General features: G+C 29.0%; 2 protein-coding genes across 7 annotated transcripts; both read left to right on the top strand.

The window, feature by feature from the left end:
• The first annotated feature begins 1,977 nt into the window (after positions 1 to 1,977).
• Y-e3 (yellow-e3) lies at positions 1,978 to 11,247 on the top strand. Its single transcript, XM_083109138.1, is given in 7 exon segments — positions 1,978 to 2,076; positions 2,078 to 2,205; positions 4,738 to 4,955; positions 6,046 to 6,227; positions 8,625 to 9,085; positions 9,781 to 10,024; positions 10,316 to 11,247. Coding segments are annotated over 7 exon segments (1,515 nt in total). The 5' UTR covers positions 1,978 to 1,992; the 3' UTR covers positions 10,514 to 11,247.
• A 559-nt stretch (positions 11,248 to 11,806) lies between these two features.
• LOC145977246 (major royal jelly protein 9-like) lies at positions 11,807 to 15,478 on the top strand. Of its 6 annotated transcripts, none has more exons than XM_083109114.1 (8): positions 11,807 to 11,871; positions 11,943 to 12,070; positions 12,214 to 12,306; positions 12,464 to 12,715; positions 12,890 to 13,056; positions 13,386 to 13,601; positions 13,898 to 14,311; positions 15,021 to 15,478. In XM_083109114.1, the coding sequence occupies exons 3-8, from the start codon at positions 12,237 to 12,239 to the stop codon at positions 15,234 to 15,236; spliced, it is 1,335 nt and encodes a 444-aa protein (XP_082965240.1). In that variant the 5' UTR covers positions 11,807 to 11,871; positions 11,943 to 12,070; positions 12,214 to 12,236; the 3' UTR covers positions 15,237 to 15,478. The 6 variants fall into 6 exon arrangements, with proteins under 6 accessions (XP_082965240.1, XP_082965233.1, XP_082965256.1 ...); XM_083109107.1 differs by having other exon boundaries at positions 12,173 to 12,306; XM_083109130.1 differs by lacking the exon at positions 12,214 to 12,306.

Here is a 15,478-nt window from a genome sequence, read left to right as displayed (position 1 = left end):
AAAAACAGTAAATATTCACTGATTACAAGCAGTTATAAATACAGCACTGATTACAGTGATAATACACTGATTCACTTTTAGAGAGTAAAGAGATTAGGTAAACTTTTAAGCAAAAGACTGTTAATATGACACGTTAAAATGATTCAATGATAAAAGAAAATTATAAAAAAGATCACTAAAAATATCTGTCTAGCCTATTGCGTCCAATTTTCTTATAAGCAAACATTAAACCTGTTTCATCATTTAAAATGAGGATATTAATATCTCATAAGTTCATTTAAAATATGAGTGTATTAATATCTTAATAAATCCAGTGTCATGTAATAAATTTATAGATTAAAGAATAATTAACTCTCGTATAACATGTATTCGATGGAAAATATCATAAAAAATCATGTGCTTAAAAATTTGTAATCTATTAAATATGATTGCGTGATTTGTAAGCGTTTTTTAATACAGATGTTTAAATTTAAATATCCACTAATGTTCCATTTATTTGCTAAATTATAAATTTATGCTTTTTTATACGATTTTACAATTAATCATATATTAGAGAAATTCAAAGTATTGTAAAATATTATAAATTATTTTAATAAAACTATTTATTAAAAATAGAGATTTTTTATGGTGTCTTAAAGTTTACTGAAACTCTTTTTGTATGGGATAAATGATGCGGGATTTTATAGAGAAATAAAAGGTGGCAATCGGTTTTTATTTATTTATTTTTTTTTATTTTTCTGCAAAAATTCAAAAGTGATTATATTTAATATACTAAATTTATAATTAATATTTGTTTAAATGTATCTACAGCAACAATAACTATTTATATATTATTACTATATTATCAGTAAACATATACATAGTTATTAATCATACATTATTTGCAGATGCATCATGTTATTCCGCAATCAAGCATTGAAAATCCTGGTCTTATCGCGTAGTATGATAATAATCGATATTACGCATAGAATCTCCCATAATGACGAATGAGTTGAATGCAAACGTCTTGACGTGCAAATACACATATGCAGACGCTTCTGTATATATGCGTTTCGCTATTGATTTCAGAAAATATCGACAATTGATATCGCTGGAAAAAAGGACGTTTATGCAAATAATAGTATCCATTACTAGATGACATCATCATTTGCTTGATCATCCTTTCAATTTTAACTTTTTAAAATGCCGACAATGGTGAATAATAGTACTCGTAGATAAGATGGAGGAGATATTTTTCACATTTGGAAGACATAATTTGCCTAAAGTATTCTTTAAACAGTACATTGTGCAATAATTTCGGTTGTATCATTATATTTATCGCAAAGAAAAAAAACTTTGTTATTGAACGTATTTTTAAAAATATTATAATTTTATTCGTATATTTATTAAATACTACAAATTAAAAGAAGATGGTTCTATTACTGTTTTTAATTCTTTCTTTTTCTCTATCTCTTTTTCTCTATAATAAAAGCCTTGCATATCATGTGAATAAAAGGAATAAAAAACATTTGTGTAGATAATATTTTATTTATATATTTGTGTTAAACGTTAAATGGAGATAAGAAACAGTTTTGTAAAATAATCGCAATGTTTGGAATCGCCTAAAATTCGCCGAATCTTATTCTCGAAATACGTCGTTTTTTTACGCGATAATAAATACTCGCAAGTAAATTTAAAACTGATTGTGAGATAAAACCGGAATTGAAGTGTGACTACATTTACATGCACACCAATTAACACGCTGACCGCAACAACAAACGCGCCTCGTGTAAATCACTGTAGATAATTGTCTCTTTTTTCTTCCCATTAAACAGATAATCTTGTTACTCAAGCAAAATGATAAATAATCGCTCGCGCAATGCGCGTTTACTCCAAAGCTGCAGCTCTCTTAACTTTCGTCAACGCTTGCTGATATTTCTCCTGATATTTCCGCTCCCGTGCGTTAATTTATGCAGAAAAAAAGGAGACACTTGCAGGTATACCTTGTGTACCATGACCTATGAAAAGACATTCTTATCTCGGACAGAACAGGACTTAGTAAACAGAAGGTATCCACCTCTCCTCAACACGTTTCTATTCCGGTGGAGCGGAGATGTTCGAACGCGTTGAAAAGTTACGCGCCGGCCTGAGAAATCTCGCAGTCGTTTCTCGGTCGTCTTCTAGTTCGGAGCGTGAAGTCAGAAGAGGACCTCCTGTCTTTTCCAAGTATTATTTATATTGAATTATATCATTTTCATTAAGAAAGAAAGAGAGAGAGAGAGAGAGTGTGTGAGCTACGTTCGCCGCACATCAAGATCTGTCGAAATACACGAGGAATACTGAATATGAAAGGAGAAAACTACAAGAAAAGCGTGACGAATGATCAGTAAAGGGTAAACGCGAAGGCAGTCGTCGGGTAGTCCGATTTGATTATAGCAGAATTGGAATTTTGGCGATTTCGAAAAGAGAGAAAATGTAAGGAAGGCGAGGGAAAAGTTCTATCCTAGTTTCGTGTATTATTCGTTAATATAATCGTCTCTTTGAATTTTTCTTTCCGCGGCAGTGAAAGTGTCAAGGAACGAAAAAACTTATTAATAATATTCTTGTTTGTCGAAAAAAGCCAAGCAAAAACGTAATTCAAATGGCAGTGTTGGAATTCTCGACGAGATAAAAACGTATGTAAAACTGCGTCACCATTCATATTATCACTGAATGCTTTGTGACGCAAAAAGTGCGCAGAAATTGTAGAATTTATCACTAAAAAAATTAAGTAATATCGAAACTATATAATGTCAGAGAAAAGTAATAAGTTTTTATTAAAAGAATCACTTGCAAAGTGAAGATTTGACACTAAAAACGCGTCGTATTTTTTTAAAAAAAGAAATACTTATATCTGTCAACGATAGGAAGGTATTATTATATATATTTTATTTTTAAATCATCTAATATAAATAAATATATATATATATATATATATATATATATATTTAAAGGATATCCAAAATCCTTAAAAGACTAATATCTATATATTAAAAATAATTTTCTGCAGCATCAAAAAGAGATGTCATATTTAAAAAAATACTCCTGGACAAAATTAACGCATAATATTTTTTTCACTTTTTCTTTAAAATTTTTCGTTAATATTTAAATATCAGTTTTTAAAGAAAAAGTGAAAAAAATTATTCGTTAATTTTGCCCAGGAATATATATTACTATAAGTTATATTTTTTTATGTGTTATAAAGGCTTTATACATAAGAAATAATTAATTATGAGGTCAAAATCGTTTATATTTAAAAAATTTGAAAAATTTTCCATTTAAAAATTTACATTTGAAAAATTTGAAAAATGTTCTGTTTAAAAATTTCCATCTAAAAAATTATTATTTTATGACCATAAGGTGCCTTCTAGACAAGTGTTTCCATTGATAAGCTTCTATATTGATAAGCTCTGTCAATAATAATTGTTCCTGACACATGTGTCTCACCTGACTCACAATTATTTATGACTCACATATAAGATATTACATAATAAAGACATTATGTGTATTTTGTATATATACTTAAAAATATATAAAATATATATCTTTCATTTTAATATATTTATTTTGAAATTTTTATCGTAAAATCTAACATTGTTAATTATATGAGTATCAAGTCTTTATTTTTAATTTTTTCCAGTTTCTCTTATGTTTTAATTTATTAATATATATTAATATATATCTTAATTTATTAATATATATTAATATATATTAAAATGGTAATATATCAGATAAAGAGTTTCAATGAAAGAAAGATATAAATTTTTTTTATGTTCGCGAATGCTTGTATAAAAGGTAAAATGTAATAAAATACAAAAGTTTATCATATCTTCTTTTTTTACATCAACGACACTTATTAACTTCATTCCCTTCATTAAATTTTATTATGCAATTTCTGCGGTGAAAGTCTATAAAGTTAGAAAGTGTAATGCTTTAACTAATTTGTAATACCGACCGGTCTAATATATGGAGCATATGTAGATATATTCTCGATATTTAATATTGTATAGCTAATTTTCAATTACATTTTGTCTTCAAACGACGTATCATTTTCAACTTAAATGACCAAACTTTAAAAGTATATTCTACTCACTGTAAAGACGAAAAAGAATCATATTAATACGAGTTCGTAAACGCTTTGTTTTCAAATCATAAACATTTTTTATTTGCAACAAACAACTTAAGAAATTTTGTTAAAAAATTATTGGTAATTTCCTTTCGCATTAATGCATGCCTCGCATTCCTTGTCTCATTGATCTTTGAAAAATTTCCGGAGTATTTTGTCACACAAAGCAATCATATGATTTTGAAGTACTTCCACAATAACAAGTGTCATAAAGAAGAATAGAAGTGTCATAAAAGAGAGTTTTAAAATGTCCTCATAAATAAAAGTCTAAGAGATTTAAATCGGGAGACCGTATATATAGATAATTGGTGAATATAAAAATAACCCTCATGAGACATGCTCTTAAAGTTTGGCTATTTACTTTTAAAACATCTTGTATATATATATATATATATATATATATATATATATATATATATATATATATATTATTATTATTATTATTATTATTATAATTTTTAATAAATGTATTTAGAAATTCTCTTTCTTTTTTTCTCTCTCTCTTATTTTCTTAAAAAAATATATTAAAATTTATTAAAAATAAATTATTTTCCTTCGAGTCTTAGAAGGCAAATGCCGTAATTTGTTAACAGATACACGATGAAGCAGGAAGCAGGTTGGTTATTACGAGCTATTCTATCGTTTTTATTTCTTGGGAGACCCGAGAGCTTTGAAAAGTTAAAAGTTATACATTCATGGAAGGCCTTGGAATTTGACTTTCCAAACGAACACGCCAAAGAACTTGCTATACAAGAGGGTCGCTTCATTCCCGGAGCACCGATACCGATTGACGTGGATTTCTATCACATAGGTACTAAATGATTTCAAAGGTTTTAAATAATTTTAAATAATTTTAGAGGTTTTAAATATAATTTTAAATAATTTTCCTCTCTCTCATACTGTAAAAACGTTTGAAATAACACATCGTTCATTAACACAGGGTTTGAAATAACACATTATTCGCCAAATAAATCATTCAATCTTTCATTTGTGAAATTTTTTTTATATTTATATATTTTATTTTTTCTTATTGTTAATGTATTTCCTTCTTCTCTCGATATTGTTACTTATTATTCCATAACATTGAAAACTATAAATGCCATTAAAAGAATTAATATTTTTATTTGATCTTATTTTTTATTATTACTCTCATTATTTGCTAAAGCAATTATATTAATTGGTCGAATATTGATTTGTATTATATAATTGAAACTAATGTGTGTGGGAGATCGAAAGGTTTACGCGCTTACATTATTGATATTGATCAGTTATAATCTAACGGTTCGTACTAGCATATTTCACGATCCTTCATTATTTATGCGGTTTAAGTAACGAAGTTTCTTGAGTAACGATCATTTTTGCACAATGTTTATGCAGAGTTTCACATCGACTATCGTTACACTAATAACTCTTTCTTATTCAATTATATATTATTATTTATTACTGATGTAACTCACTTTGACAAATGATTGATGAGACTATTTCGAACTCGAAGACCTGCATAAGCATAGATTCCAGTTAGTTTTATTGCTAGTTCAAATGCAACTTTTCGAAAATTACTATAAAAATGTACATGGAAAAGTGAAAAGGATATTATAAGGATAGTATAAGATAAAAAAAAATAAGAGAGGACACTGTATATTTATAACAATAAAAAAAGAATATTTTTTTATAACAAAAATAATATTCAAAATTAATATTTCGAATTCGTACATAAGTATTAAATTTTTATTAATTTATAATAAATTTTTATTTTAATTCTGTAAGAAAATTAAAAATAAGAGATCGATTATTCGAAGATTTTTTTATTTTCAAGATCTTTTAATTCCTTTCAGGTCGGATCGTGACACATTTTCACTTATCTCGTTTAACACTTGATAACAATTTCAATGAACTTATAGCTAAACGCGGGTCCGTCATATTCATCTCAATACCAAGATTTCAAAATGGAGTTCCTGTCACCCTCGGTTACATCACGGAAAAGGTTTCTGCTGAGGGAAACCCGATAATCGCACCTTATCCAAATTGGGAATTGAACAGATTGGGAAATTGCGACGCGATCACCAGTGTGTACAGAATGCAGGTAATAATAGAAAATTTTGTATTTATGTCTTGCAAATTTGGATTAATTAGGGCGCATAAATATTTCACATATTGCGCTCGATAATAATCTTTTTGATTAATTAATAAGTAACTTAATGTTAATTAATTATTAAGTAATTATTAATAATAATTAATTAAGTAATAATTAATTAAGATATATTAAATTTAAGCTTTAATTTAATAATATAAATTTTTAAAAAACTTAAATTTAATACATCTTAATTAATTATTAAGTGACATTTTTAATATCAAAATTAAACATTTTATTATTGCTTAACATTTTGATTAAATAAATATTTATTTTGTTTTATTTTTATGATATGGCAAATAAAATAAATCGGTAGATTGCAAAATCATATATATATTTTATACAAAACTGTATATTATTTCTTTCACATGCATGATTATTAATTCTCCACGAGTCCCCTGAAGTCTCAGAAATATTTCTGACTGTTTTATTATCGGAAATCGCGCCTCGCGCATTCGAAGATAAAACATGTTTCGTGTGATGGCAGGACACTATATGGAAATAACGCCTTCATTACTATTCGAGAAATGCGGATAACGATCCGCGAACGTGTGATATAAGCGAATAATTTTTCATAAAGGAGACAATATTAATTACTGTAAATGTTGGCATTGACTATAATAAGATGGAAGGCACGCTTTTCGATATTTTTTAACGGTATTTTCCGTTATGTGTTCTTTTGCAACGACTATTATCAAATATCTCAGTTATTTACGAGGCGCATGACCTAAAACAATTGTTTGCTGATGTTTCGTGCGGATTGAGATTAAGGAGAAACATGAGTTTGCTCTCGATAAGTTTTATCTCTCGATTTAACGTCGAGTTCCATTACGTGCATGTTTAAAATGTAAATTATATAATTAATAAATGAGGTATATACTACACTTTTCTACCTAATAGATGAAAAATACAGAATACATTTTTTCGAGAAGAAAATAATTTCTAGTTTTCAATACGCTAACAATTATAAATTCGTGAAATTATTTAAAACACTATTTTTATTTGAATGTTAAAAATTATGATATAAAATACGATCATCGAATTTTATTAGAAAAATATTAATTTTAGATTTTTCCAATTTTTACCAAAGAATCCTTTTATAGATAAAAATGCTGAAAAGTCTGACAATGAGATAATGTATATATTTATTTCTATGCAAAATTTTAATTCTTATTTTCATAATATAATATTCATTCGTAATATAATAATATTAAAAATATTATATATAGTTTCTTTTTTTAATTTTTGTTGCGACTTCAACTAATCGTAAAAATAATTCTGTATACGTTATATTAGATATAAAATGTTCCGTAGGCGTCCACCTATCGTATACGAAAGTATGATATATCGTTTGTTTAGAAAGTATTATTAGAAAGATTGTAACGAGTATAAATGAATTCTGCTGTTATTATCATCATTGTTTGATTTATAACCGTGTTATTTGCAATTTCCATGTTAATGACGAACACGCGAAGTGTACTAGTATAGATAAGTATACGTATACATAAATAGGAAAACGAACACTAAAAGGAATGTGTTATTTCCTCGAAGCGAAAGCAATTACCTATGAAAGTTGCGTACGGAAAGATTTGAGAAGTAACACGATAGGAAATATTTAGAAAGCAATATACATCTTCATTAAATTATAATCATATTTTTCTAATTATTAGTTTTCATTACGATAATTTAAATTTAATTCCTTATTCGGCAATTATGTGATATTATATTTTTGTGATATTATATTACTTTATATGGACATTCCAGAGAGTTAAAAATCATGACATAAATTAATATGATCCTCGAATTTTATTAGAAAAATATCAATTTTCGATTTTTTCAATTTTTACCAGAGAATTCTTTTATAGAAAAATGCTGAAAAGTCTGAGATAGTCTATATATTTATTTCTATGCAAAATTTATTCTTATTTTCATAATATTAAAAATATTATATATAGTTTCTTTTTTTAATTTTTGAATCCAAAATTATTATTATACGTCATTACTTGACATCAGATTTAATTTTTCAAAATTCAGGACTATAAAACTTTTCAAACAAATAAAATAGAAATGCATATTATAAAATAATATTTTCAAAAATTAAAGAAATTGAATCTATAAAATAATGATGTCATTAATTAAGTCACAAAATATGAGTTCAGGCTTAAAATTTAATGCTTCTGCTTTGCTCTGCGTCTCTAAACACTATATATTTTCAGAGAAAATCTTAATTATATTGTAAAACTTGTAGTGAGAGACGATTTTTCTCACAGATCAAACGATCATCCAGTGTTCCTATTAAATAATAACGAGACAAAGTGTTGTAGCTGCAGAGTAAAAATGTGATTACAGGTAGACTCGTGCAACAGATTATGGGTTCTCGACACCGGCAAACTGGAGGAGCGACAGATCTGTCATCCTCAATTACTGTTATTCGACCTGCGAACGAACAAGCTTCTGAGTCAGTACAAGTTTCCCAAGGAACAATTCAAGGAGGAGTCCCTGTTCGTCACCCTCGTGGTCGACATTCGCGACGAGAAATGCGGCGACGCCTTCGTCTACATCGCCGATGTGACCGGATTCGGATTGCTCGTCTACGATCATCGCAATGTCCGCTCGTGGAGAATCACCAATAACCTGTTTTATCCTTATCCGCCCTATGGAACATTCTACATCAACGGGCTCACGTTCGATCTGATGGACGGCATTCTGGGACTCGCGCTGAGTCCCATGAAACTGGATGGCGATAGAATCTTATATTTCCATTCCTTGGCCAGCAAAGTCGAAAGTTGGGTACCCACTTCCACTATCAGGTAAGAAAAAAAAGAATAATCATGCTTATTTAATCGTGAAAAAATTAATATAAGCATTGCATGATTTCTCTTAAAAAAAAGAGATAATATGTAAATATATTTTATGTGCAACATACTGTTCAAAATTTATTAGAACGTATTTGTTAAATAAATAAAAATGCCTTGGATTTTTTATATAAAATTTTTCAGTTTTTTAAGCAAAAAATCTTATATATAAATTCATTTTTCAGATATATTTTACTCGTTTTTATAAATTATTAATAGATTTATAGTTTTTCTCAATTTTTTAATTTTTAATCCCGAAAATGTTATTGGATACACTTTTATTTTGTTTCGGATTTAACTCTTTCTTTAACAGCAAGGTAAAACTTTCCTAACAAAAAAAATAAAAATGCATTATTACTATAAAATATAGTTTTTCAAATAAAAAAATGAATATAAAATGATGATGTTATGAATTAAAAATAAGCATTTGATAATCGATTAGTCATAGTTTTTGCTTCTATTATTAAATTCTGAAACTAGATATACAGCTGCAGATATATTTGTAGCCACAAAATTAATAAAAATAAATTAATAACAAAAAGAATAACTAAAACACATTTTTCTATTATATAATTTAAACTTTTTAAAATCGTCTCAAAGTATTTCGATAAGTGGCATCTCGCTGTAATCGAACATTTGCTATTATTTAGAAATCATAGCCTCTTCCACGATCACCCCGATAGTGCACCAAGGTCATTCCGTTCATTCCCCAAGGAAAGATCATCGCAATCGGCCGCTCAAGCCATGGATCGGAATGGAATTCTCTTGTTCGGTCTTCTATCAGATACAGCTATTGGATGTTGGAACAGTATAACTCATCCCGAATATGGTGGCACCAATAACGAAGTCACTGTCGTCAATCCCGAGACTTTGCAATTTTCGTCTGGACTAAAGGTACAACAATCACGAAATTCTTCAACAATATGTAAACGTATCCTTCCATTTTAATTATATTTTTTATATCTAAATTAAATAGAAAATTATATACGATTATTACAATTAAAAAATAATAATATTAGGCTAAAAAAAATAGAATCCGTTAAAATAGTGTTTTCAGAATATTAATGAACTGTCAGAAAAATATTTCGAGATCAAAAAAACAATTCGTTGTATTTTTTGATCTCGAAATATTTTCGTTGTGTTTTTTGTCAAATTACACTTGACACATCGTCAACCTCGTTGCAGATCATCAAAACAAAAAATGGCCGGCAGGAGCTGTGGATGCTCACGATGCCGTTCCAGAAGTACATGACCGGGACCATGAACGCGAACGAGACCAACTTTCGGATACTGGCTGGTTACGTGGACGAGCTCGTTCGCGGCACCAAGTGTAACGGTGGTTTCGACCGCAATCGCGCTTACGAGACGTTCGCTTCCGATTGAAGATCGTGGCACCGCGGGGAGTTCGACGATTCGCGTTTTGATCACGCGGTGGCACCGACTGTCCGCAAGTATCCCAGTTTCTCTGCGGATTTTCATTATCATCACCACCACCACTACCACCACCCACCACCGCTATGGTATCGATTTCCAAGATTATTTGCCAGACCATTTTTCTCCTCGATCACGAGAGCGATCTATCCTCGACCTCAGGTCGATTACACCGTCATTATCGATTACGATTGAAGAACGCGCGACACTAAACGTACCTATGACATTCCAGGCGACGAAGAACGAACAGAACCCGCTTTTTTAGAAGTTCTATGAATTTTTTAGAGCTTATGAGCTCGACAAGCCATCAAGCTTTCACTGCTCGTGGTGCCAATTAAGCTTCTCTGCTTACAGTTATTTATCATGAGAATAATCACCGTTCCTAATAATTGTTTTTTTTTTAGTTTTATTGAAAATAGTGGACAGTAAGTATCTGGACAGTAAGTATCATTGGACTGTGACAAATGTATTTTTAATTTCTCATATTGCGTATCATATTTATATAATCCAGTGCAATAAACATGTTCATCTCTACCGCAGAAATATTTATCAATTACACTTATTACGTAATAAGAATAATAAAATTTATTGTACAAAGTTATAGTATGTGATGTACATTGAAGCTGGAAGCTTCGTATTTAATAATTATAATTATTATAACAAATAAAAATTTATTTTAAATATAATTATTTACCTCTCCCTATTAATATACTAAATGATATTCTAGGAAAATATTTATTTAAAAAATAATATATTTTATCTAAAATATTTGCCTTATATTTTTGACATCTTTATTTTTAGATTATAAAATATAAAGAAAAAAGCTTTTTTGAATAAAAAACATATTAAAAAAAGAATTATTAAAATTAAAATTATAATTAAAATTATTATGACTGTAATATCATTGATGGAAAGATAATAAAGCCTATACGTCAAGAAAAATCAAAAATGTAGAAATTCCAGTGAATGTTATAAGGACAATTATATAAACGTAAATAAAGTGAAAAAATAAAGATGAAAAGCCTCTTGAATAAAATTGAGCCGAAAAATGAAAGCTCTTTAAAAAAATTACTACACTAAATCTTTTTTTTAAAGGAAGAAATGATTATTTCGCGTATTTTTTAAAAATATGATATAATTATTTCCACTGCATGTGTCAAGACAGATTTTAATCTATCATATTACATAATAGATGGAACTAAATCGCGCTCCTTGTAATGTTCTGGTATTAGTCAAACGTAGTGAGCAAAAACGACTCGACGTGGAAACACGAAACGTGCATTAAACGATAGCGAGTGAAGTGTAGTTTCGTAAGTATAGTGCGATCGATATTTTCTCGTGGAGAACAAAAGAAGCTAATTACACATTTATTATATGGCAGTTGCATTAAATACGATGATGCAAGCCAACGATCGAAAGGGAATGCAGTTTCTTGAAAGATCAAGATCAAATATTTGATGCCACCGTAAAATTCTTTCTACAACTTCAAGCACCACTTCATCGTAGACTGTAAATACCATGTCATTGACGTAAAATATCATCTTATACAAGCAAATATTTTTAAAAGAACATTTTATATCTTTACATCCTGTTTGATTTATTACGAGGAAGAGTCTTAATGCTCTGGCACGTCAACAAAAATATTCACACAGGTGTGATAGCATCTCGTTCATCGATGTACACCGCTCTTATAAATCCAAATCGCCGACACAGCAATTCAGTTTCACTGATCAGTCCGTCAATAAGTGATTGTTTAATGTGTAACTGCTCTAACGAACATAACGCGAGTCCTAGATACATTATTAATAATGTAAAAAGAGACACTTGTCACGCAAGCAACACTCTTTGTCGCGCAAACTTTAATTAATTTCACAATTGCTTATTATTATAATTCTTTAAAAGATACGTGCCTTTGGTGGAGAGCACGAGCTAGAATGAGAACTCGAGTGTCGAACATACGATTGCTATTATTACTATTATGCATTGGCATCGTTTCTATAAATGTTGTCGCGCACCAAGAGCACTTCCAGACGATGTACCAATGGAGTTATTTCGACTACAAGTGGAAAAACACGAATCACAAAGCGGCGGCGATTGCCTCAGGCGATTACAACTATACGAAATGTGTAATCATCGACGTCGACCACTCGAAAGGTGAACGCTCGATATAAATTATTTATGCTTCGTTATTATTATTTGCAAAGCTATACAAGTCGTACAAATATATTCAACAAGCGAGAGCTCCATTTAATTTTTAAATTAGAATTTATTTAAATGTAATTTTTACGATAATTCTTTCTTTTTTAAATCCCTTATTTTTTTCAATAGATGGGAGAGTATTCGTAACCATTATAAGAAATAATGGAGTTCCGTCGAGTTTGAACGTAGTTAGTAAACAGAAAGGCCTCGGCGGTCCCCTCTTACAACCATATCCTGATTGGACGTGGACCAAAAGAGGTGATTGCAACGGTATCACTAACGTATACAGAGTTACGGTAAATTTTGTTAATACTGTTTATTATTTACTTTTATTTATTTTTATTTATTTAATGTACTATTTAATATTCATTTTTTATTTATTTTTGCTTTTTACATTTTTATTCATTTTTATTTATTAATACTATTTATTTTTTATTTATTTTTACTTTTGCTTTTTACATTTTTATTTATTTAAATACTATTTATTTTTATTATTTATTTTTATTTATTACTATTTATACACTACTTTAATTTTTTTTTATTATTTATTTTTTAAATTATATACTTTTTACTAATCGCATTTAAATATTGAAATATATCGTGACCAAAAAATTTTCCCTCCTAGATCGATCGTTGTAATAGACTATGGGTTTTGGACAATGGTAGGATCGAAAAAGAAGTAATATGTCCAGCACAGCTTCTTGTCTTCGATCTCGCTACAAATGCATTAATTAAAAGAGTGAAGATCCCTAATAATCTCTCGCATAATTCCAAGACAAAAGCAGGCCTATTGGTTACCATTGTTCTGGAGACATATGGACCTCATTGCGCGCATACAACTGTAAGTCGACACGAAATAATTATTCAAATTCCCCTGTTATTATAAAACTCTATAAATCTCAAATTAAAAGAAATAGCGCGCAAATAAATCGTATTGTAATTTCATCCCAAAATTATGGAATCATTCAATTTTTCATACGTAATATTTTACAATCGTTATTACTTTGTTAAGGATAGCGTTCAGATATTTTCATATTTCGAGGTTTCAATTATTTAAAAACTATTACATGATGTCGTGAGCAGATTAAGCGTTTCGTCGCTCATAATTTTGCTCAAAATTTTTCGTTTCTGCGTCAGGCGTACATGGCAGATGTCTTAGGATACGGACTGATAATCTATGATAGCGACAGCGAGAAGATTTGGCGTCTCGAGTCTGAAGTATTCTATCCGGATCCGAACTTCTCAAATTATACCATCAGGGATGAGAGTTTCCAACTGCAGGATGGTATCCTGGGGATGGCCAAGCATCCGTATGCGCCTGTTCTCTATTTCAGATCCATGTCTTCGCGGGACATCAACAGCGCAAGGACCACCGATTTAAAGAAGTCGCGATATGGTGCTAAAGTACATTATTACACGATACGAGACGTTATCCCGAGCCAGGCAGCAGCCATGGCTATTTCATCGAACGGCATCCTGTTCTTCGGTCTACACACGAAATTGTCCGTGGCATGTTGGAACACTTGCAAGCCGTTCAACAAAGATACTTTGGTCTCAGTCCAGTTTATTTAAAATCTTGTCTAAGAAATTGATTTATATTGTATATACATTGAGAAAAAAAATTGTAAACATTTTCAATTAATTATTATTCTTTTAATTGAAATATTTAAGTATTTAAATTAAACTTAAATAGATGTCGTGTTAGATTTAATATGTCATATTTAATTTAAATTAAATATGTCAATTAAAAAAGTAATAATTAAAAAACACTGAAAATATTTTGAGAATTAAAAATATTTAGTCAAGTTTATAATTTTTTTCTCGACGTACGTAGATTCTAAATTAAAATATGATTGCACTCTTTTCTGTAGAATTCAAAAATTGTGCAAGACTCATACAAGAGAAAAAAATTATATTTTCTTAATACATATGGTTTCTACGATAAATGATCATAATATAATTACTTTTTAATTTTCTTTTCAAATCTTTTAAAAATCTATCGAATTTTTCAAATTTATTATTTATGCTATATTTTCGAAAACTTTTTTTTACTTAATGCATGTTATTTACTTATTTATTTAACTTATTTAACTTATTTATTTATTTAATTGCAATTTTATATCAGTTGTGACATATTGTCACAACTGATATAAAATTGCAATTTTTTAGTAAATTTGATTTCAATATTTCTTTGCAAACATTTACAGTTAAAAAATGTTTGAACGATAAAGAAATCGAGATATTTCACTTTGGTTTGCAGGGTATCATCGCTTGCGATCCTGACAGATTTCAGTTTGCCAGTGGCATTAAAATAATATCGGAAGACATCACCGGCGCAAACGAGGAGCTCTGGATAGTGACTAATCGTTTTCAAAAGGTCATGGTTGGCACATTTAATTTCACGGAGGTCAACTTTCGAATTATGAAAGCGAATGTCACGCAATTGACAAATAATACTGTATGTGCGTTACCGTGATTAGTGAAGATTATTGTACGTGATAATGATAATTATTATCTATAATAATCTTCTATTTTATTATAGATAATCAAGATTATTATAGATATATATTATTAATAAAGATTGGTATAAATAATAAAGCGAAAAAAATTGAACGAACCCATTAATTTTGAAACAAATAAATAATAAATATAAGATTGGCATGATTAATTATTTAATAAATAAAAGAAGTGACTTTTTGTGTAAATTTTGAATCAGAG

The sequence above is a fragment of the Camponotus vicinus genome, unplaced genomic scaffold (genome assembly GCF_025532165.1).
Source record: "Camponotus vicinus isolate PSW18456_S1 unplaced genomic scaffold, iyCamVici1.0 SCAF_1, whole genome shotgun sequence".
NCBI classification, from domain to species: Eukaryota; Metazoa; Arthropoda; class Insecta; order Hymenoptera; family Formicidae; genus Camponotus; species Camponotus vicinus.
Note: the sequence above shows the minus strand (reverse complement) of the source record. Positions and strands in the feature narration are given on the sequence as shown.

Coding starts and splice junctions, on each gene's coding strand:
- LOC145977246 (XM_083109107.1), top strand. CDS start 12,180: ATGCTCTGGCACGTCAACAAAAATATTCACACAGGTGTGATAGCATCT. Junction 12,307..12,463: donor ACTGATCAGTCCGTCAATAA/GTGATTGTTTAA, acceptor ATTCTTTAAAAG/ATACGTGCCTTTGGTGGAGA. Junction 13,602..13,897: donor CTCATTGCGCGCATACAACT/GTAAGTCGACAC, acceptor TTTCTGCGTCAG/GCGTACATGGCAGATGTCTT.